Below are 23,019 nucleotides of genomic sequence, written 5' to 3' on the forward strand. Positions count from 1 at the left end.
GTAAAAGAACTTGATTGTTTAACTATAAGTAAACCAATGTTTCTTAATGAGTCTCATTTTTATTTAGCTGCACATGTTTTAATTAATTTTCATGCAACCTTAAAACACTGGTCTTAGGTTTAGGAGCATCAGTTGAGTGAAGTTCACTTGTATAAAACTTCTTAATCTTGATCTCTCTTCTGTCTGTATCTCATATTCCACTGTCCTTTTACCCCTTTCCCATCTCCTTCATAGACATTCAAACACAACTGGAAAAATGGGATGATGTTAAGTTTCATGGAGATCGAAATAGCAAGGGGCATCCAATGGCAGAAAGAAAATCATGCTCTTCTAGAACTGGATCAAAGGAACTCTTATGGTAAGATATTGTAATATCAGAAAATAGCTATTGATGTGTCAACTGTATGGGTATTTCTCCTATGTACTGAAATAGCCAATGAGTTAAATCAATCCAAATACTTGGTGCCATGTATAACCCCCTATGTATCAATGTTAGTTATCATAGCTTCTAAAACTAAGTATTAAATCTGAATTGTCAAAAATTCAACCAATAATGACTTTGGTAGATTCATAACCAGTATTCAATATTTCTTTAATATTTGTTGATAATTTTCTGAATGTGTAACTGAGCCGATCAATAAAAATAGGTTTATGTATGTATGTACATATGTGTGCATATTCAATATATTATATGAATGGCAGTTAAATTAAATGTTTCTGGTTACACAGGTAACCTTTTCTGACTATCTTAATCATCATTGTCAGATAATACACTAATTAAGAACAATCTGTGGATGCTCATGAGAAAAATTGGCCACCTGAATTTTACCATGTTTTTAAGTCTTCCTGAAGGGCAACATGTTTCAGTCTCCTGTTGCCCCTTGTACATCTCCACTTATTGTGACATTTCAAATTCTGTGTAAAGATCAAATCACACCTGGGTCACTGTGAGACACTCCCCTCCCAAAATACTTTTAATAAAGCAGAACTGTTTGTAAGAAAAATGGGATTGCGTTTATTTACTTTTTGTACATAATTGAACTGAATTCTAAATCAATCAGATTTAGATTATGCCTAGCACACTGCAGCCACTTAAACTTCAAACTTGGTTGTGTAAAATGATATAAAAGCTCTCTTTTTCATCAAAACTCTAATGAGAGCTTTGTTATCATGACTCTCAATGATCCAAATTAACTCAGTTTCTTGACTGTCTTCCTAGTTGAATTTGTTTCTTGATGTAATCTCCTTTTTTCATCCCCTCTAGGTCCTCAGAACACAGATCTCAACCAGAACTAAGTGGTGGGAAAAGCGCCCTGAACTCTGAGTCGGCTTCAGAATTGGAATTAGTGCCTCCAACACAGGTCACAAAGCTGATTCTTTAATCCACCCACCTTTTCTAATAGATAATTTATATCATAAATATTTTATTTAAATTTTCCCAAAAAAAAGTTTGAAGTATTTTTTTCTGTATTTCATATGCTTTCTCAGTAATCTGTCTCAAAGCTTGAGACAAATAATGATATATGTGTCTATTTGGCTGGAACATGTCTCAACGAATTCACTATATATTTAGCACTTTTTCTTTGTTCTACCATTTACTTTTCCATCGTTTTGCAATATAAAATCTCTTCTACTCCAGTAGTAGCAAAATTTATATAACAAAACACAAAAAAGAGGAACTTACCTATTGACTCTTCATTCACATGTATGCCCTGTGGACCAAGGTACTTACATATCAGGATCCTGACTGTCACATTAAAGTAAATTTCATGTTGAAGAATTAATAATTACAGTATTAGCAACAATTATAATAGTAAGAGCTACCATCTGTGAATGCCCACTAAGTATTAGGAACTTTACTATGTGCTTTTAATATGTTACATCCAATACTCAAATAATCCTATGAATTGTTATTAGCCTCATTTTAAGGATCCTTTAAAGAGTCTTGGTAAAGTCAAAATCCTTTTTCTGAGACACCCAACTAGTCACTGATGGAAGTATGGTATGAACTGGATCTATCTGTCCACTACTTGACCCTCAACTCCAGTGTAACTGGCTTGTCTCTAACTAGTTCTCTCCTTTGGGTAATACTACAAAGAAGGCCAAAGTCAGCCTCAATCTTTTCATTGGCACAAACACTCTCTAAGGATGCAGCCTTGATCTAAAACCACAAAGATCTCTTAAGAAATGTGTCTACATTCATGCATTCTGCAATCTAGTTGAAAGTAAGTGAGATGGAGTAAGCAAGAGAAATTTTCTTGAATTTACTAGATCAGACTAAGAGATACTGTGAGGTGAAGTAAAGGGATAATTATGATAATAGCAAATATTATTGATTGTTATGATAAAGTCTTCTAATAATACATGTTAACTCATTTGATCCTGACAAATGGCTATATGAGGTAAGTTTATTTATTACCCTTATTTCGTAGATGGGAAACTAAGACACAGTGAGATTAGGAAAATTGTCCATGCACCCAGAACTGGTAAGCAGCCTAGAGCAGGAGGACACGGATAAGAAATGTTGAGGCAAAGGAAGACCACTGGAATCAACCACTAAGAGAACCGACTCCTGTCCCCATTTCTAACATTCACTGGAGAGGAGTGGGCATTACTGCTTCCAGGACTCTGCTGGAAAACAAGTCAGCTCACTTCCAGAACAAATAAACCTAGAAAGCTTAATGAATTGTAAATATAGCATAAAAATGTATTTTCATCCTCTGTATTCATTCTAAATGTATTTTTTTAATTAATAACGTTTATTAGAGAAACATTCTTATTAAGTGCATCAGAGATTTAGATTCAGCTAAAGTAATTGGTACTGTTTCATAACCTGGAATCCTTGGAAAAATTTAATGTAGCAATAGAACATTTGTTTCTGTAGAGCGGGAGATTTGGCACAGGTGGGCTGTGTTCTACCCAACGCTGGAGGGGCAGAGGATCAACTGGGGCCCTCAGTTGCCGTGGAGACCCACAATGCATTTATCTTGTTATTCCAATGACTGCTCCTCTCCTGCTGGTTGTCTGATTTCATCCCACCTCAGCATCCTTCCTCTTGCTCACTGGTGTGCCTTTAAGCAAACACAATGTGCTTTGGAAAATTTGTGTGGGATTCCCGATATTGTCCTCCAAAACATAATTTAAAATGCACCATGACAGTTCTGTCTAGATAAATTGTCATGAATCCTTTACAGGCTCACCAATTATATGTAAAGAATTTATCCCTTAATTTGCTTTTTTTTGTGTTTGTGACGTTTATCCATTTTTGAGAGACAGAGCACAAGCAGGGGTGGGTCAGAGAGAGAGGGAGACACAAAATCTAAAGCAGGCTGCAGGCTCTGAGCTGTCAGCACAGAGCCCAAAACAGGGCTCGAACTCACAGTGAGATCATGACCTGAGCCGAAGCTGTATGCTCAAACGACTGAGCCACCCAGGCGCCCCCCCCCCCCCCGCTTAATTTGCTTTTTTAAAAACACTGCATGCTTTTCAAGATTTTTCTAAACTAGGAAAATCATAATCTCCTAGTTTTAAGTCTACCGTATGGTTAAATGAGGACAATTTCATGAAATGGGGAATTTAATCATCTGAAATACTAAATCACTCAAAGCAGCAAGAGCATAGGCTGATTAACCTAATTGTAATAAAAGACAGGAAGGTGTTTTAACTGTTAGAAACATACTGCCCTTAAATATATGATCTTTGTAGGTAGATAAGATGATGAAGGTGATATAAAAATTCAACTTAAAACTGGCTTGCAGACTATTCAAATAAACGATTTCAGCTTACCAAAACTTATTTCTGCTCCACTATCACACAGATAGCTCATGGGAAAATCAAGGAAATGTTTTCTTCTCTCTCAAACCAACATAAATTATCTTAGGTTCAACAGGTAACAGGTGAGGAGCTATTTGCAAGCTTTATTTAAAAATCATATTTCAGGGGCACCTGAGTGGCTTAGTCAGTTACGTGCCAACTTTGGCTCAGGTCATGATCTTGCAGCTGATAAGTTTGAGCCCCGCGTCAGGCTCTGCACTGACAGCTGGGAGCCTGGAGCCCGCTTCAGATTCCATGTCTCCCTCTCTCTCTGCCCCTCCCCTTCTTGCACTCTCTTTCTCTCTCTTTCAAAAATAAATAAACATTAAAAAAATTTTTAATCATATTTCAAAAAAATTATATTTCAGAATCACAAAGAAAATGGAGAATTCTTATGTCAGCTCCTTTTCTTTTCAAAATGGAGAACAGGAAAAGCATAGTCTGGTCTCTTTCAAATAGTGTTTTGAATACACTAATCAGTGGCAGGAGATTATGATAAATTATATAATCTCTATGTATTTAAGAATAAAGTTTCGGGGCATCAGGGTGGATCAGTCAGTTAAGCATCAGATTTGGCTCAGGTCATGATCTCGTGGTTTGTGGGTTCGAGCCCATGTCAGGTTCTGTGCTGATAGTTCAGAGCCTGGAGCCTGCTTTGGATTCTGTGTCTCCCTCTCTCTCTGCCCCTCCCCTGCTTATTCTCTCTCTCTCTCTCAAAGATAAATAAACATTAAAAATTTTTAAAAATAAAACAATAAAGTTTCTTGACACGCAACCATGTAATTAGTATTCCCTGAAGTTAATTGTTTAAAGAAATCATACAATCTGAAAAATTAGAAAACGCTTGAAATGTTGAGGCAAAACACAGGTAATGATGTAAAATTAGCTTTTTCTATAAGTGGGTTGAGATAGAGGTGGGGCAAAAAAAAATGAACCCAGCTTTTGCTGGAAAGTGACAGTTAAGCATTTCTTTGCCACGTCTGGACACTGGAAGGATAGCTCCAAGACGGGTTCTTGCCAATTGAAGTTGGACTTAAGCTGCAGGAACCAGGCTCTCCAGTACTTAGTCATAGTTATGCTGCTCTCTGATTTTGCTGACCTCCACATAGAAAATGCTTCCTTCCATATAATCATAATTCCATCAAGTTGGCAGTATCCCAAGCCAGAACAACTGCAACTTTTTTTTTAATTTTTTTTTGACATTTATTATCTTTGAGAGACAGAGACAGAGCGTGAGAGGGGTAGGGGCAGAGAGAGAGGGAGACACAGAATCTGAAGCAAGCTCCAGGCTCCGAGCTGTCAGCACAGAGCCCTACGTGGGGCTTGAACTCACAAGCTGTGAGATCATGACCTGAGCTGAAGTGAGACGCTCAACCCACTGAGCCACCCAGGAGCCCCTGAACAATTGTAACTTTAAGACACAAGTGCAGATATGTTTTCTAAATTCTTAAAGGAGCAATACAACAGAAATGCATTCTTAATAGCTGTCCTATTACACACCTCATGTGTATAAATGAAATATTTCAAACATATTATTTGAAATTCTTGCAATAATCTTGGAAATCAATATCCCCATTTCTCACATGAGAAATTCACCTTAAAAAGAAGTAGCAAAGGGAAGAAGAGCCAGCCTTCAAATCACCCATCAGCTTCTAAAGCCCTGTTCCTACCCACAAGCCACCTCATATCAACTACACCAAGCTTATTCACCCGAGAGAACTCACAAACCATCTATTTCCCTTCTCATTGCAGTCCCTGATTATTACTTACATTTCTAGGATTAAGATGAGTTAAGGGATTTTAAAGAATATCACTTTCTTCCAGAAGCTTTGTAAGATAAATTAGGATTGCCATTGGATCTGAGGCCATGCACAATTTTGTGCCTCCCTCCCAAATTCATTCGGAACCTCTACTCTCTGCAATACTAATAGTTTGCATTTAAGCCCATTTCAGTTCAGCAAATGTGATTGAATGTCAACCCTCCAAAAGCTACAAGTAAGGCAGTGAAAAAATTAGAAAAAGGAGTTCAGTTATAAGAAGTATCAAGACCTTATGTCTATTAGAAACAATTAGATGGTACACTATGTAGTTTTGCTTGTTGGAAGACAGTGCAGGATCCACATCAACATCCCTTCTTCCCTCTTGACAGCACACCAATGAGGTGTGAGTGAGCTACCAATGAGGAAGGAAGCAAAGATAGAAGGAAGGAGCAAAGAAAAGGCAGAAGGGCAAGAAGAGCAGGAAGGCAAGAAGGAAGGAAAGAAATATGGAAGATCACTTTCAGCATAGTAGGAAATCTGCACATAGTAGGGACTCAACAAATACTTGCTGAAGTGGAAAAATAAGAGAATACTAACAGAGGAGAAACAACTCTTGTCAAATTTAACAATTCGAAAGTAGTGGCTAATTATTGTTTAAAGAGCAGATCAAAATAAAAATAACATAACAAAATTTTATTCTTTTAGCATTTTGGAAGCTAGTTTCAAAAATAATTTTTAGTTATTCATGATAATAGACTATCCCTCTCTTTTCAAAATCAGCACTGATTTGCTTCAATGTTCTACAACATAGAATTTCATAATGGTACGGAGATGGGAACCATATGTGCCCGCCTTGCACAAAGCTCTAGAAATTTGCTCTGACACATAAGGTACGACTTTTTTGTGTGTACCTTCAACAATAAATATCTGTTGACTGATCAAGAAAAAAACTGTGACCATCTCAATGAGGCAAGAGTTTATCTGTTCTGTGTAAGGAACCAATTAGTCTCAGGGCACCTGTGTGGCTCAGTCAGTTAAGCGTCCAGCTCTTAATTTTAACTCAGGTTATGATCGCACAGTTTGTGAGTTTGAGCCCCATGTTGGGCTCTGTACTGATACTGTGGAGCCTACTTGGGATTCTCTGTCTCCCTCTCTCTCTGCCCCTCCCCTACTCACATGTGTGTGTGTGTGCACATGCTCCCTCTCTCTCAAAATAAATCAATTAATTAAAAAGAATCTAACTAGTCTCTATTAACCACTAAACAAAAGTGCTCTAGATACAGATAATTTTTAAATGAATTTCTAAAGCCACACCTGACAAGCACTAACCAGAAAGGTGATAACAAAAGCCAAGTTTTATAGCACTTACTATGTACTGAGCATTTTGTGTGTGCATTTACATGAGTTATTGTACTCAATTCTTGTATGGACTCTATAAGTGAATATACATTTTGCAGGTGAGAATACTGAGGATTATAGAGATTAAGTAATTTGTCCAAGGTCACGAATTACTATTAAATCCAAACAGGATTTGGCCCCAGGCAGTCTGACTCCAAAGATTATGCTTTTAAATACTGTGTTATGCTGTTACCCAAAGTCTGCTAGTTGTTATAAGATATTTTTCCTTTCTACAGTTAAGCAGCTCCCATTCCCCATCAATCTCTTTTGAAAAGATACTGAGATTTTTAAAACTGTGTTTTGCTAGGAAATCTCTAGCAGTAATGTAAAGGCAATTGTATAAGGAGTTACGAAAGACTGACATAGAGGTTAGCCAACGGTTATTATGCTAGGACAACCACAGCTACAAATACAGTAATTTTCAAATCATGATTTTGAATAAAGAGAATAAAACAATATTCTTAAAGAGTTATTTAATTCTTCTTATCCTTCACCCAGTGCTTATCATTCAGAACAAACAACAGCTGGGAGAAAAAAAAAAATCCTTTTTCTTTAGAGAGTGTAATACCTTAAAATCCAATTAGCTTAAACCAATTAAAATACTATTTTTAAAGCCAAGGCACTTCCAGGAGGTTGTTGTAACTGTGGGGCATTTTTCAAAATCAGGCGATGATGCAAAGTAATGCCGACATCAGAGTATATTTGTAAACTCCGGAGTTCCACTTGCCTACACGGAATGTCAGCATCTGATCAGAAGTTCTCATCGTGGGGCCCTACATCAGCAGTATCAGCATCACCTGGGAACTTGTTAGAAATGCAGATTCTGGCCCCCACTCCCACACCTACACATACTGAGGCAGAAACCCTGGTTGTGGGGCCCAGCAATCTGTGTCTGGACAAGACTTCCAAATGATTCTGATGCCCACTCAAGCTTGAGAACTACTAATATAGCCACTGTGATACCAAAACAGCCACAACTCAAATTTATGGCTATCATTGTTTTGCTGACCATTCCTCTAGTCAAGTACTAAACAATATCTGCAGCTTACCAGCATTGCTTATCTGTTTTCCCAGACGACAGTTTTTTGCCTGTAAAGAAATTAGATTAAAAAAAAAAAAAGTCTTGGTTGAAAGAAAGGCTGATCTTTAGGTGTTAGAATCCGTATTTCACTGTCAATCCTAAACTAGCATGTCTGGGGCTGAAAAGTTTCAGAACCTTTTTAGTTGCATATTACTCTTGGCTTGAAAACTGCCTTTGTTTGCAGTGTTTTTCTATATTTTATAACATTTAGCTTAGCTTCCTTGGACAAAATAAATGGCTTTAAGATGTGAAGTAGACAATAACTTGTCTTAGTAATGACTTAAGGCCTTTCTAACTATGTGGAAAATAGCACTTACCTAAATAGTAATTGTACTACTGAAATAAAATTTCATTTGCACAGTAGGATTCTGTTTACACTTGCTGTTTTAAGAGGCAAAGAGAATATGAACTGCAAGTCTAGAATCCTGAGAGAGAGATTTTGCCTCTTCTTCCTGATATATGGTGCCCTTTGCGTCCTGTGGTTCATAATCCACTTGGGTCGTGAAACATTGATGAAGGGAAGCCAGTGACAGTAATGGAGTTCTGTTAGGTCAGGCTTCACAGGCAAGACAGATCATATTTCACTGGTAAAAAGTGCCTCTAATAAAAGGAGATGCCTTGGGACAAAAATATTAGTGCTTTCTCTTTCTTCTCATGCCATTCATGGGTCATTTATGACATTATTATATAAATACACAGCTTATTTCTCACCATGTGTCCACATTTTTAAAATTTATTTATTTATTTCATTAATGAGGGAACCAGCAGGAAGACAAAAGAGTTAGTTCCAAAGTAAAGGAACAGAGATGGTTGGGAAAGAAATGCCAGAGAAAGATTTCCAAGTTTGATACAAGATTGGTTAACTTTCTACAAGACAATAAGATCATATCATATTTGGTGTTAACTTTGTTACCAGGCTATACCATCCTAACGACTTACCAATTTTAAAAATTTACAAACCATCTGCACCTTTATATTTGTAAAGTGACTGAAATGTACTGTGGCCCAAGAGTGTCAGATAAGGGTGGTAGCGGGATGAACAGCCATCCCCAAAAGATCTGTGTCTGCATCCTAATCTCTGGAACCTGTGATAGTCAATCCCACTTACGTTTTTGGAGCTCTCTCCCCCCAGCCCCGCCTCAGTTATCTGGGTTGAGAGAAAGTAGTAGCTTTCACAAGACCCAGAGAACAAGAGAAGGTGCTTGTTCATGGTGGTCATTGAGCCTGGCCCGCCTGAGAATGAGGCACTGATGCCCATGCAGACTTGGATGTGTCCTCATCGCCCTCCCTCTTCTGACCACACACACTATTCCAGAGGCCTTACCTCTGTATTGCTAACAGGCCTAGCTCTTTACTAGGTGTTCTGCTAAGGCACCCTGTAGTCATTCCCCTTCCCCAGAATCAGGGCACAGGGCCTTGCTAACACAGACCTCTGCCACTCCAGGCACAGAACCAAAAAATAAGTCCCCTCTCAATTTCCTACAAGTTCCCCTTAGCCTCTTGGATTTATCAAGAAACCTTGACTGAGAACACATAGTGTTCTGGGAGTAGGAAAGAGAAATACCTTTAAGTAATTCATACACATATTCTCCAACAGCAAATCTTCAACAAGTATTTACTGACTGCTTATGAAGCAGCTACTGTTTGTGAGATACCAGGGACGCAGCAGTGAATATATCGAGGAGAAAACATGAATTAAGGTTTCAATAAATTAACCTTCCTTGTTCATTAGTGCGAAACACAGTCTAAGACTGTTATTTATGCATAACAATTTACTTGTGCATAACAATTACATCATTATTGTTTTCAGCCCACCATATTCTTGAGGACTTCTTGGTTGATTCCCTCAACCGTGCATGAACCTCTGAGAGAGTTTTCTGTATTTTGCATCTTTCCAAAATGGCCACTTGAGCACAGCCTCCTGTGAGAGGCAGTATAGTGCAGTAGTTATGAACATGGCTCAGAGCATCAGCCCTACCACTTACTAGCTGTGTGATGTTGGGCAAGTTAATTCACTTTCTGTGCTTCAATTTCATGGAGTTGGTGATAATACCTACTTCACAGGTTATTGAAAAGACAAAGTGAGTTATAGTATCTAAAGGACTTGGGGCAGCATCTGGCATGTAGTGAGCTCTGGTATTACAACTGTGTGATAATAAGGGGGTGGGGGTCCTCTTGAGAACCAGCAATGATGGAGAAAAAAATGAAAAGCAGCTGAGCTATATAGATGGTAAGTGCTCAGTGAAGGGCAACGTTTTGCTGTGGAACAATAGTTTTCATACATGACTGCTTTTCAAAATCACCAAAAGAGCTTTTAAACATTTAGTGCCCAGACCCTACCCCCAGAAATTCTTTAACTGGTCTAGGGTGGGGCCCAGGCCTGTTCAAGTAACCCCCATAGAAGCCAAGGTTGAGCATCTCTAAAGAAGAGTAATCAAACAGCTGGGTAAAAGGCAATAAAAGGGTGTAGAGAGCTTCATTCCACAAGCATCCCTCTTCCTGTTCCCCAAGGTCTAGCTGCCTTATCAGGACAGTCCCTCATCCTGCAGTCTGTAGGCATCTTTAGGGTACACATCACTTGTCAGGCCCTAGGCTGGGTACAGGGGAGAACAAAAGTTCGCAGACAAAATCCTACCCTCATGGATCACACAGTGTAGCAGAAAGATAGACAAGAAAATAAGCAATTACATGGAGAAAAAAATCACACCCTGAGTTCTCGTGGGGAAAGGTCTGAACAAACCACAATATATACTTTACTAGGAAATCCCTGGGAAAGAATAGAGTGGATCTATAAATACAAAATATGGACACTCTCCAAGATTGTTGAATGAAGAAAAGTAAGCTACAGAATAGCATACCCTTGATGTCGCCAAAATTTTTGTAACACGTTACTGTCTAGGGTACATAAATATATATGCAACCAAAAAGAAGTTCTAGAGGTACACCTCTTATCTTCCATGATTTTGAAAACATTAATTTTTTTCAAAAAGAATGTATTTAGTTTTTGTGAAATTAAAAATTAGCAACATTTAGGGGCACCTGGGTGGCTCAGTCGGTTGGGCGTCCAACTTCGGCTCAGGTCACGATCTCACGGTCCGTGAGTTCGAGCCCCGAGTCGGGCTCTGGACTGATGGCTCAGAGCCTGGAGCCTGCTTCCGATTCTGTGTCTCCCTCTCTCTCTCTGCCCCTCCCCCGTTCATGCTCTGTCTCTCTCTGTCCCAAAAATAAATAAACGTTAAAAAAAATTAAAAAAAAATTAGCAACATTTAAAAAATTCCAGCAGATCTTTGTGGGGCTGGAGGCTGGTCTTCTGAATATTTGCATTTAGCTAAGTGAAGATGTCTTTCACAATGTCTGTTAATTGTGACAAACTTGTTGACATTAACAAACATGATTTTATCTAAGTGACTACCACTTAACAGAGCAATGTCCTGAGGATATTGGACATGAGGCAGAGTGTGCCAATAGAGGGAAGGCAAAGGAAAGAGAATTCACCATGAGGATCTGCTGTGTATGTAAGGAAAAAGGTCTAGTAGCACCTTCCATCTCTGCAGCTTAGTTTTACCCGAAGCTAGTCCTAACTAACTGGAAGCCTGAATATCAGTTTTTAGGTCTAGTCTTCTAATGGAGATTCTCCATCTTAGCTGCATATTAGAATCCTATTGGAAGGCTACTAAAATATCAATGCCTAGAACCATGACCAATGAAAGTAAGATCTTTGGGAGGCTGGGCCTGGGCTTTGGTTTTAACATGACCAAGGCTAAGACCCACTCTTAGAAGAATCATGCATGCAGGCTCATACACATTTTGGTACCATCCAGTTTGGGTAACATCATTCTTGCAAAGTACTCCAAAAATAGCATCCTTTGCAGATGCTTCTTAAACTGTAGGGAAATATGAGAAAAGGAAAAATATTTGTACTTTTGTATTCAGTAATTCCAGTAGTATAACACCATGCGTTTGGTTTATTTCAGGCTCGATTGACCAAAGAACAGCGCTGGGGAAGTGCATTACTTTCCAGAAACCACTCCTTAGAAGAAGAATTTGAAAGGGCAAAAGCAGCAGTGGAGGTAACTTTCTTTTTAAATTATTTTTTCTGTTTCATGTTGCTGGGAGTGGAATTCAAAAACTCAGACTTCAGCAGGATACATATGAAATGAGTCTTACTTTAATGACACGAAGTAACCATGATAATGATTATTAGAATAAGATCTGTTACCAGAGAACTTCTGACTTGGATGACTAATAAATGCTAATTCCTGTGCCAATTCTGTGATAGCTTAACAATCTGTCTGAAGTCCTGGGTCAGAAAGATCTCTGAGCCTCATCTGTGTTCCATGATGAACCTATGCAATGAATTTGCTATGCCTCTGTGAGGCCAAGTTTCATGCTTGATATTTCTGTCTCTCTAGCATCCAGCACAATGTCTGAAAGGCAGAGAAATTCATGTTCCTCCTGAAATATACATTTTTCTAACTGAGTGAGGTAAAAAGCAAGGCTTAGGTATTCTATGAGATATTCTAGCCAGTGGATATCCCATCTTGACTCGAGTCATAAATTTTTACTATTAAGATTGTCCAAAACAATGGCAATGTTGATAAATCAAATGAAATGCTTCATTTGAATATTTATTTCTTTTTTAAAATTGTTCTAATGTTTATTTATTTTTGAGGCAGAGAGCAAGCAGAGGAGGGGCAGAGAGAGAGGAAGACACAGAATCTGAAGCAGGGTCTAGGCTCTGAGCTGTCAGCACAGAGCCTGACGTGGGGCTTAGACTCAGAAAACGTGACAGCATGACCTGAGCTGAAGTTGGACGCTTAACCAACTGAACCACCCAGGCACCCCCCTTTTTTTAGCCTCCTAATAAGAAAAGCATAAACAGAAAGAGGAAGAAAAGGGGAAAGAAGGAAGAGAAGCCCCCAAAGAAGCAACCTTTGCTGTCTTTTTATCAATTTCCTCCCTGGTTGGAATCACAAAGAGTACATTACAGACACCATCTATGATACTCATCAAAGCTTTGCTAGATTGCTATGTAAGAGTGGAGCTTTTCACCAAACCCAAGTATGAATTTTTTAGGATCTCTATTTCCATCAATGATTTGAAATCTTGAAAATTTAAAGTATTCTTGTGATATGGTTCATTTATGTGGCTATCTTACCACTAGGATTTGGATGAAATTATTATACTATGAGCAGTCTTTCAGTAACTCCATACTTGAAGTGCAATTAAATCATATTTGCAGTTTCATATTGAAAGGTTTTATAGTCTAGGAAATAATTCTAGCCATAATTTAATATCATCATTCATCAATAAGAACAACTTTATCTCATCACAATACAATTCACCAAATTTCTTCTTTTAATTTTATCCCTTTTTAGTTTAAAAAAAGTTAATGCATTAGTGTTCTTGAATGTGATCAATTGATATATTTGACTGAGACCAGCTGAGTGCAATCAAATTGTTCAACTCATGGAGCCTGTAACTCAATTTATCTTAAATGTAGATTTTTCCAGACTTAAGAGCTAATTTAAATTCATCTTTTGAATTCCTACTATGTGTAGCACACTGAATTATCACCAAAAAGATGATTTAGAACCATAGAATCTTGGGTCAGTAAAGACATTAGAATTTATCTGGTCCCATTTATAATGAGAAACACAATGGGTTCAACTCAAAAGACCTAATTACAAAATAACATATCAATAAGGAAAAAATTATTCATTTATCCATCTGTGTGTATGTGTACATATATTCATAAAATCATTTCACCTTAGTTTTGGGGAGGCCTTAGTAGTTATCTATCCCAACCAGGCACATGGAACAAAATTCGTTTCTTTTCAAACACACTTAACAAATTATTTATTCAAACATACCCTGTTTCTATTTGAATACTTCAAATTAGGGGCAACTTCTTTTCTAGAAAATATGTTTCTATTTTGGACATTACTAACCATTAAAAAGCTCTTCCATGTATTATGCTGAAATTGGCCTCCCAGCAACTTCCATTTCTCTTTCGTCTTGGCTTTGCTCTCTGGAACAAGGCAGAATTAGTTTAATCCCTTCTCTACATGATGTCCACCTGACCCCACAAAGCCTTCTCTTGGCTTCTCCTTGTCTCTCCTGGGAATTGAGAAACTGATGTGTTATTCCAACTTATCACTAATAGCTAAATGACAACATACATTTCATCAACCAATATGGGCTTCAGTTTCCACACTTCTATGGTCCTTTCCAGTTTAGAATCCTTGGAGGCTGTAAGTCACTTCAAGTAGTTATTCATTCACCAAACACTGACTGTCTGCATGTGCTAACTTCTGAACTAGGTATTAGAGATAAAGAAATGAGCCAACCCAGCCTAGCTGTCTGACAGCATGGACCAGAGGACCAACTTGGACAAATCACTTGCTCTGTCAACTTTAGTTTCCTCATCTGTGAGATGAGGGGCTTGGATTTCTAATATACTAAAATCCTATGAGTTTACGGCTTCAAGGGAAATGAATTTGTAAGTAAAGAATTCCCAGCAAATCAGAAAATTGTAAGCAGATTGGCTCATCTGGAAGCCTGGAACTGAGAAGCTTTCTTAGGGAATGAGGGAAGATGTTGCTGATCAGAAGGTATGAACAGGTGTGGAGAAAAAAGGCAGGGGATAGAGGGGAGTATTTCACTAAGCTGATGGTAAATCAGACCTACAAAACTTCACCTGTATGTGGACTATTTACTTCCTAACATTATTCTTATCCAAGGGTATAATCTAATTCATGGAGAGGATATGATGAAAGGCATCAAAGTATACATGACCCAGCCTTTGACCCAGCCACTCAGAATTTATCCTAGAGAAATAAGCGTGAAATTTTACAATAATTTTTTAAATAGTGAAAATTTGGAATCAGCTTAAGTGTCCCAGAATAGAGAATTAGCTAAATTATATCTCTATAGTAAAATGCTGTGTAACCATTAAAAACTACATTACGGAAAATATTTAAGATCATGTAAAAATGTCCAGTGATGATTGGAATAATAATGTATTTTACTGACAGTTTTACAATATGATCCCAACTTTGTAAAATGAAAATGGCATAATGCCTAACATGTTAAAGTGCATACGGTGTGCCAGTCAGGAGAATTATATGGATGATCTCGTTTAATCCTCATAGTAGTCTTATGAAGAAGGTAACATTACTATTCCCGTTTTGCAGATGAGAAAACTGAGGTTTAAAGAGATTTCAGACATTTCTATAGCATTTTATAAGCAATTACGATTGATTGAAAAATGAGTAACACTCATTTAGCAAGTTTCAAAGCCATGGTTTTCACCCAGACTCCAGGGCCCATATTCTGAATTACTGCAATTTATAAGCATAAAGAGAATCTGTTAACAGCAGTTATATTGGCAGGCTGGGTTTGGAGTGATCTTACTTCTTCCATTAGCTTATCTGTATTTTCCAAATGTTCCATCTTAAACATGTATTATGTTGGTAATCAAGGGAAAACTGTCAAGTTGTAGACGGCATGAGATTCTTAAAAGAACGAAAAGTGCCTCGTTCTTCATTGCAAAACAAATAAAGAAAGGTGCTGTGGATTGGCTTTATTAGAGACGGTTCTCACACTAGTAAGACATAGGAAAATCATGCCTGGAGCAAGCTGAATTTTTCCGAAGTCTCTATCTTATATTTTTATATCATCTGTTTCTCTGTTTCCAATATTCCTTCTATTTCATGTTTTATTCCATCTTTAAACCCTATTTTTCTGTCGCCATCCTAGCTCTTGACCTGATACCGGTGCCCTTTCCAGCTCCTTCTGCTCCTCAGTCCGCTGATGAGCCTCAGGGGCTTCCCTCTGTTCCTCTCACACGACAACCTCATTGCCCTGCTCTGTCTTCTGTGGGAACCCACTCCTCCCAGATCTTCATGTGGCAGTTTTCTTCTTGTCATCCAGATTTTAGCTTGAGTGCCAATGCCTCAGAAAAGCTGAACCTGACCACCCAATTGCTATCACAGAGCCTAGAGTTTTGTTTTTCATCCTTATATTTATCACTGGGTCTTTTCTTGTCTGTTTCTGTCAGTTTGTTGTCTGTCTTTTTACTTTAAAATGTAACCTCCGTGAGAAAGGGGAACTTGTCTCTTATTTACCACTCTACCCTGATGTCTAGAACAATATCTGGTACCTAGTAGGTATTCAGTAAATACTTGTTGAATTAATGGATGGCTGGCTGATTGTTAATCACCTAATGTGGTCAGCACTTCCTTCTCTCTGTTGTTGCATGTAAAGTACCATATCACCTCCTAATATAATTCAGTATTTACATTTTCATTGCTGATTGGAGACAAACAATTCTGTCTATGGCATATAGATTTCGGCCAAGGCTATGCTGAAGTGTCTTGTGTGGTTGTCCTCATCTCAACATCAGTCAGTGAGACACATTTATAACAATGCAGGTAGCACTGACCAGTCCTTGCCATGAGTAATATTAGGCATGTTTTATATTTTACATGGTACAAACTGGTTTTTGCTTCCACAGCATAATACATGACAATGTACAAATCAAATAATGTTTGAGCTAAAATGCTCAAAAATAGTCTCTTCTACTAGAGAAAAGACATCTAATGCCACATGCACATTTATTGCATATCTTAAATGAGCTGGGAATCTGTTTATGTGCAAAGGCTGACATTGCTTAGGCTCAAGCTGAACTGTTAAATCAAGTAAGGCTTTGTACGGTGGAGGGGAAGGATGCTTTTGCCTCTATATCTTCCATTTTATTGAAAAATCACCAAAACTTCATCTCTGTTCAAAAGTGTTGTAATTTTAGGACATAGAACCAAATATTCATATTCTAGACTTTTTTTTTAATTTATTTATTTTTTTTATTTTTTTTTCAATATATGAAATTTATTGTCAAATTGGTTTCCATACAACACCCAGTGCTCATCCCAAAAGGTGCCCTCCTCAATACCCGTCACCCACCCTCCCCTCCCTCCCACCCCCCATCAACCCTCAGTTTGTTCTCAGTTTTTAACAGTCTCTTATGCTTTGGCTCTCTCCCACTCTAACCTCTTTTTTTTTTTCTTCCCCTCCCCCATGGGTTTCTGCCAAGTTTCTCAGGATCCACCTAAGAGTGAAGCCATATGGTATCTGTCCTTCTCTGTATGGCTTATTTCACTTAGCATCACACTCTCCAGTTCCATCCACGTTGCTACAAAACGCCATATTTCATTCTTTCTCATTGCCATGTAGTATTCCATTGTGTATATAAACCACAATTTCTTTATCCATTCATCAGTTGATGGACATTTAGGCTCTTTCCATAATTTGGCTATTGTTGAGAGTGCTGCTATAAACATTGGGGTACAAGTGCCCCTCATATTCTAGACTTTAAAAGAAAAATCTTCCCTGAACAAGAAGGGAAAGTAACTTACTTTCCTCTTGGATTTTCTTTCTAGCCAGCATCTAGCTAATGCACTGTCAGCTACAATGGGTCTCTAGGAAGGATGCACAAGGAGTCTCAGAAGTGAGAAGCAGGGAAGGAGCCCTGGGAGCTCAATGAGGCCTGAAGCTGCCTCCCAGGAATGGAGATCCCTAGTGGGAACTGTGTTGCATCTGTGGAGGAGAGAGAAGTCACGTGGGCAGTCAGCACACTTGCAACCACACATGAAAAGTATATCCTTATCCCTATTTAGCAGGGAAGGAAAGAGCCAGCATCTGGTAGTATTGTATTTTGCTGGTTAGTCTCTCTAGGTGCCCCAGCCTTCAAATTAACTGCATTTAGTAACAAATTCGTTCTTAGTAACAAATTAAGCTCCTTCTATAGGCCAGGCACTATGCTGGGTGCTAAGAATACAAAATTGAGTAAGACAGCCTCTGCCCTTAAAGAGCTGGAAGAATCACAGATATATGCACACAGCTCAGGGGATCACTCAAGTATAGCTTGTCACATGATGTTGCTACTATGGGTTTACATGGCCACCTCCACACTAGGCTTTGACTTCTTCCAGGCAGGACCATGTTGCATCCTTTATGTCCTCAGCACCTTTCAGAGAGTCTGGTGCAGAGCTAGGCCCTACAAACTTTTGCTGGATGCATAAAGGAACAAATTAGCAATTGATTCCTCAAATGCATGTATTTCATCCAAGCATCTCTTCATTAGTGGGTGCTTAAGAAATGTCACAAACCTACTAACAGAAGATGAACTTTGTATCCCTGGAATCAAAGTCACATTTCACTTGGTCCCAATACTGTCATAATGCTTATTGTACACGTTTTAATCAATGTTTTCACAGCTCTAATTTTACCCAGAGGGAGGGATCCTTGTGAGCAAATTTTGAAAAAGAATAATGACATGTGTGAATAAGGAAAAATGAAGATGCACAGACAAAAGGAATATAGTGGTCAGAAGCAAGAAAAAGAACAGGAAGTGTAATTTTAAATCCTCTTGGCTAATTAATTGAGTCTACTAAAACCTTTAGATTCTAGAAATCTGATTTCTCCTCAGGCCCAATTCTCCTGTTGAGCCTCACTTGTGATATTGCATGTGGTAGTTTAAAATGTCCACAAATTCTTTGACATTCCCTTCAAAACATGGAGCTTAGTTCTCCTTCTCTTGAGTGTGGGCTGGGCTTAGTGATTCACTTTTCATAAATAGAATAAAGTCAAAGCCATGGTGTGTGACTTTGAAGATTAGGTCATACAAGCTATTGTATCCTCGTTCTCGCTCGCTCTCTCTCTCTTTTTCTCTCTGCTCACTTGCTCTGGAGGAAATCCAGCTGCCATGTCATGAGAACCCTTGGCAGTTGAGAAGCAAAGCATTCTACCAACAGTCAGGGAGGACCTGATGCCTCCTTTCAACAGCCACGTGTGTGAGCCATCTTTGAAGTGGATCTCCCCAAACCCCATTAAGCTTTTAGATGACTGCAGTCCCAGCCAACAGCCTAATCCCAACCTCAGGAGAGACCCCAAGTAAGAGTCACCCAGCTAAGCTACTCCCAAAGTCCTGACTCCCTCAGAAGCCGTATGACATAGTAAATGTTTGTTTAAGTTGCTACATGTTGGGTTAATTTACTAAGCAAATAATTATTGTGTTGTTCTACTCCTCCAAGCCCCATTCTATTTCATACTCTTCCTCATCTCCATTCCCAATCCATTTCAGTACTTCAAAAATGGAAAGATTACCCTTGTAGAATAGAAAGAAGGTATTCATTCACCCTAGAATGTAGTCTTTCAAACCACCCCCTCCCATTTATTCTGGTTCTCAATTTATCTTCTCTGATCCCCAAGGGAGTATGAACAAAGACCGTTTAGTGACAGTCCACGTTCCTTAGGGACATATTCATCCCTTCACCATGGATCTGGTCAGGGTCTTGCCTTTTCTTCTTCACAGTGTCTACACATCTCTTCATGACAAGTCTCATTTTTTCCATTTCTATGTCTTATCACAAAGGACATGGCCCTCAAGATAACTTCCCTTCAGGCATCAGGCTAACTTTCCTTCTAGCAGAGCTTTATGAGAAATCACAGGCAAATTCGTAATTAGTGTTAACACTAATGAACATGGATAGTAAAAGAATTCCTTTTTCTAGAAATATGGGTGACCTTCTTTATCTCTCCATATTCAAAACAACCCAACAGTTAAATCCAGTTCTAGTGACATAAGCTAAAAAGTTCTTTCCATATAGAAATTTTGTTTTCACCTGAAGTTATTCTGTGCATATCTACCATGGATCTGATAGGAACCTCAGAAATAGTAAAAGATTGAAGGAAATTTGAGACCATCCTCCAACTGTTTTGATTAATATAAGATTATGTAAAACACTACTGACTTGGGTGTACTCCTACCATGACAATTATCTGCCTTTATCACCCCCTCATATTTCCTTTTGCTTTCTATGACAGTGTCACCTCTTTGAAGAATGTAGAAGAGATTAATGGATTAAACATTACTTAAATCATTCTGACTTAGATTCAATATCCAAAAAGGAGAAAATCTTTTGAAAATATCTGAAAACATTCTTTGGGCAATATTGAAGGAATCTTGAGATTAACTACCAGGATACAGATATCCCAAAGCTTATAATGTCATGTTAGTGAACATGCTTCCCATGTCAACTTGTAGATAGATTACATAAAGATTAGATGTATTCTGCAAACTTGGGATACTGTGCATTGGGAAGCTGGCAAAAGTTCCTTTTTTCTCATATTGATTCATTTTCCTTTCATTTTACACAAACAAATTTCCAAAATAATATGAAGAATAGAGAAGAATTATTGCAGAATAACTTGTGATATACCCTCATAGGTGATATGGATGAAAGTATAAAGAGGTGTAAGATGGTCTTAAATAAATTTATGGGCAGATGATCTATTTAAAGGAAGAGGGTTATTTAGAGTCTGCCTGTATTTTTTTAAAGTCAGTGCTATGGATGGTTATCATATTCTTCCACTGTGTAAATGCTAAAGTAATAAAGTCTTTAACTTGACCCATTCTAACAAAACCTCAGTTATCCATGGATTGGTCTTCTAGGCCATCATATTTGTATACTAGCTTCAGACCAAAAAGTAGCTTGGATATAAGCTCCAGACCAAAAAAGACCTTAACTCCAAATCAGAGAAATATAGGATCTGCATTCTGGACATGATCTCATCAACAGACATTTACTAAGTGAATTGGTGCAAAAGAAGGTGAACATGAAAAGATACACACTCCATCTGAGCCAGCCTTGAGCGGTTACAGACTGTTCTGTGCCCTGTGCATTGACTAAACCTGGACAATAATTTTTATCCCTTCCTCTTCAAAGAGATTCTCTAAAGATCGGTCAGACTGTAGTTGAAAGTAATTTAAACCATTTGTTGGAAGATTCTGTACACAGGAATCACATGTTAAACTCATCTGGAAAAGGTGAGATAGCATATAATGTACATGGGAAAAGTCTCCAATTAGATGTGGATCCTGGTTCTACCCATGCCAGTATCTTACCATTTGGGCCTCAGCTTTCTCATCAGTAAAATGAGAGGTTTGAATTAGATTGTGTTTTATGTAGTTGGTCTATAAGATTAGGTGGAAAATGGATGAGCATTTTAATAATTATGCATTTATTTTAACATATATTAGAAAAATATAACTAGAACTTCAAACTGATGACTTTGTGGACATAATTTAGACAAGGATAGAGTAGACTTCACCTATTTAAATAAAAGAACTGTATCAATTACAACATACATTAAGTAAATAAGATAGAATATGGAAATGATAAATTGTAGTTAGGATCAAGTGACTCAAGTTTCAGAAACACTGGGATTAATGATTGTGAGACCCAGTAATAGGGTAACACTAGCAGCCATACAATATTCCTCAAAATGCAATTGCTCAAACAAAATAGTTTATTTCTTCTGTTAAAAATAAAAGTGCCAGACTAGCAGGCAGATCTGCTCCATGCCAAAATTCACCCCGGTTCCTTAGGGTGTTATCCTCACTTGCACGGTCAAAGCCAAGTCACAAGTGCTTTCTTGCTCCATCCCCAACCAGGGGAAAGAGACGTTGGAGGAGGCAGGCCCACCTTCCTAAAAGCTCCAGCCCAGATGTCATCTACTCACACTCTATTAACTGGAGCTTAGTCAAACACATCACATCACCACCACCACCCATTCCCCAAACTATAAGAGAGGCTAGGAAATGACCATAGTGCTATCACCACAGAAGAAAGGAGAGGATATTTTGACTGACAGCTAGCAGTCTCTGCCACAGGTACCTTCCAGTTCTGATATTTGTAGGAAAATTAGAATGCCTCTCCCTCTTCTCTTTATCTTTTTTCTCTCCCTCTGCCTGTCTCCCGCCCTCCCTCTCTCTCTTTCTCTCCTCTGGATTTCTTTTACTTTTAAGAGCAGTTATTAAATAACTCTCTAGGAAGTTTGTGTCTATAGGAAGAATAATGTAATTCTATTTCTCTAGAATATTCCAAACTCCATCTCTTGAATAACAATGCTGCCCCATATAAACCAATCATTAGTATTCTATAAAACTTCCTATAATGTTGAATATTATTATTCCCAATTTATTGAAAAGGAATAAAAATAAGATCTATAGGTTAAATGTCTTATTTCTGTCAAATAATGGGAGTCAGGAATAAAATAGTTCTAGTCTTCAGTTCTATATTTAATTCAGTAGAGCCATTTTGGCTTTGAAAGGCTTTTTATAAAATAAAATCAAAACACTAAATGATGAGAGACATCTCTTTTCTGATGACACTTAAGCTGCACATTGGTTTAATAAGTAGAGCATCAAACACACAACCATAGAGAGTTCAGTGGAGAATCAGTAACCTCTCTGTGGGCAAAGTGTCATCTTGAATTTCCTTTATTCATTTGACTAAGGTATATGATATATCATATAATACTGGATACATAATTGATGTTCAGTAAATAAATATTTCCTATTGATTAAGAAAGCAGTCCTTTTCCATGAAGGTAACGAGTTCTATCTCTTCTTCCCAAGTGATCAATCATCGGTTTCTTAGATCTTATATTAGGATTCTCCAAAGAAGCAGAATCAGTAGGCTATATAAAGACAGAAGAAGAGGGAGAGTGATGTATTAGAAAGACTTGGCTCACACAGTTATGGAGGCTGAGAAGTCCCACAATCCACTGTCTGCAAGCTGGAGACCCAGGAAATCTGGTAGTGTAGCTCCAGTCTAAATCCAAAGACCTAGGGACCAGAAGAGCTGATGGTATAAGTCCCGGTCTGAGGATAGAAGACCAATGTTCCAGCTCATTCAGATAAGCAGGGAGGAGGAATTCTCCCTTCCTCTGCCTTTTTGTTCTGTTCAGACCCTCAACAGATTAGATGATGCCCACCCACATAAAAGATGGCCATCTGCCTTAGTCTGACAATTCAAATGCTAATGCCATCTAGAACTGCCCTCACAGACACACCCAGAAATAATGTTTAACCTTGACACCCCATGGCCCAGTCAAGTTGAC

The 23,019-nt window shown here is 38.2% G+C and overlaps 1 protein-coding gene across 3 annotated transcripts in view; it reads left to right on the top strand.

The window, feature by feature from the left end:
* Positions 1-23,019, top strand: part of PEX5L (peroxisomal biogenesis factor 5 like) — a 163,905-nt gene that overhangs the window by 88,419 nt on the left and 52,467 nt on the right. For all 3 annotated transcript variants that reach the window (XM_007094576.3, XM_007094578.3, XM_042956800.1), the window contains 3 exons: positions 235-358; positions 1,265-1,361; positions 12,027-12,122. In XM_007094576.3, the coding sequence (XP_007094638.1) occupies positions 235-358; positions 1,265-1,361; positions 12,027-12,122 (317 nt within the window). The remainder of the gene's footprint in view (positions 1-234; positions 359-1,264; positions 1,362-12,026; positions 12,123-23,019) is intronic.

This window comes from Panthera tigris, chromosome C2 (assembly GCF_018350195.1).
Source record: "Panthera tigris isolate Pti1 chromosome C2, P.tigris_Pti1_mat1.1, whole genome shotgun sequence".
Classification (NCBI taxonomy): Eukaryota; Metazoa; Chordata; class Mammalia; order Carnivora; family Felidae; genus Panthera; species Panthera tigris.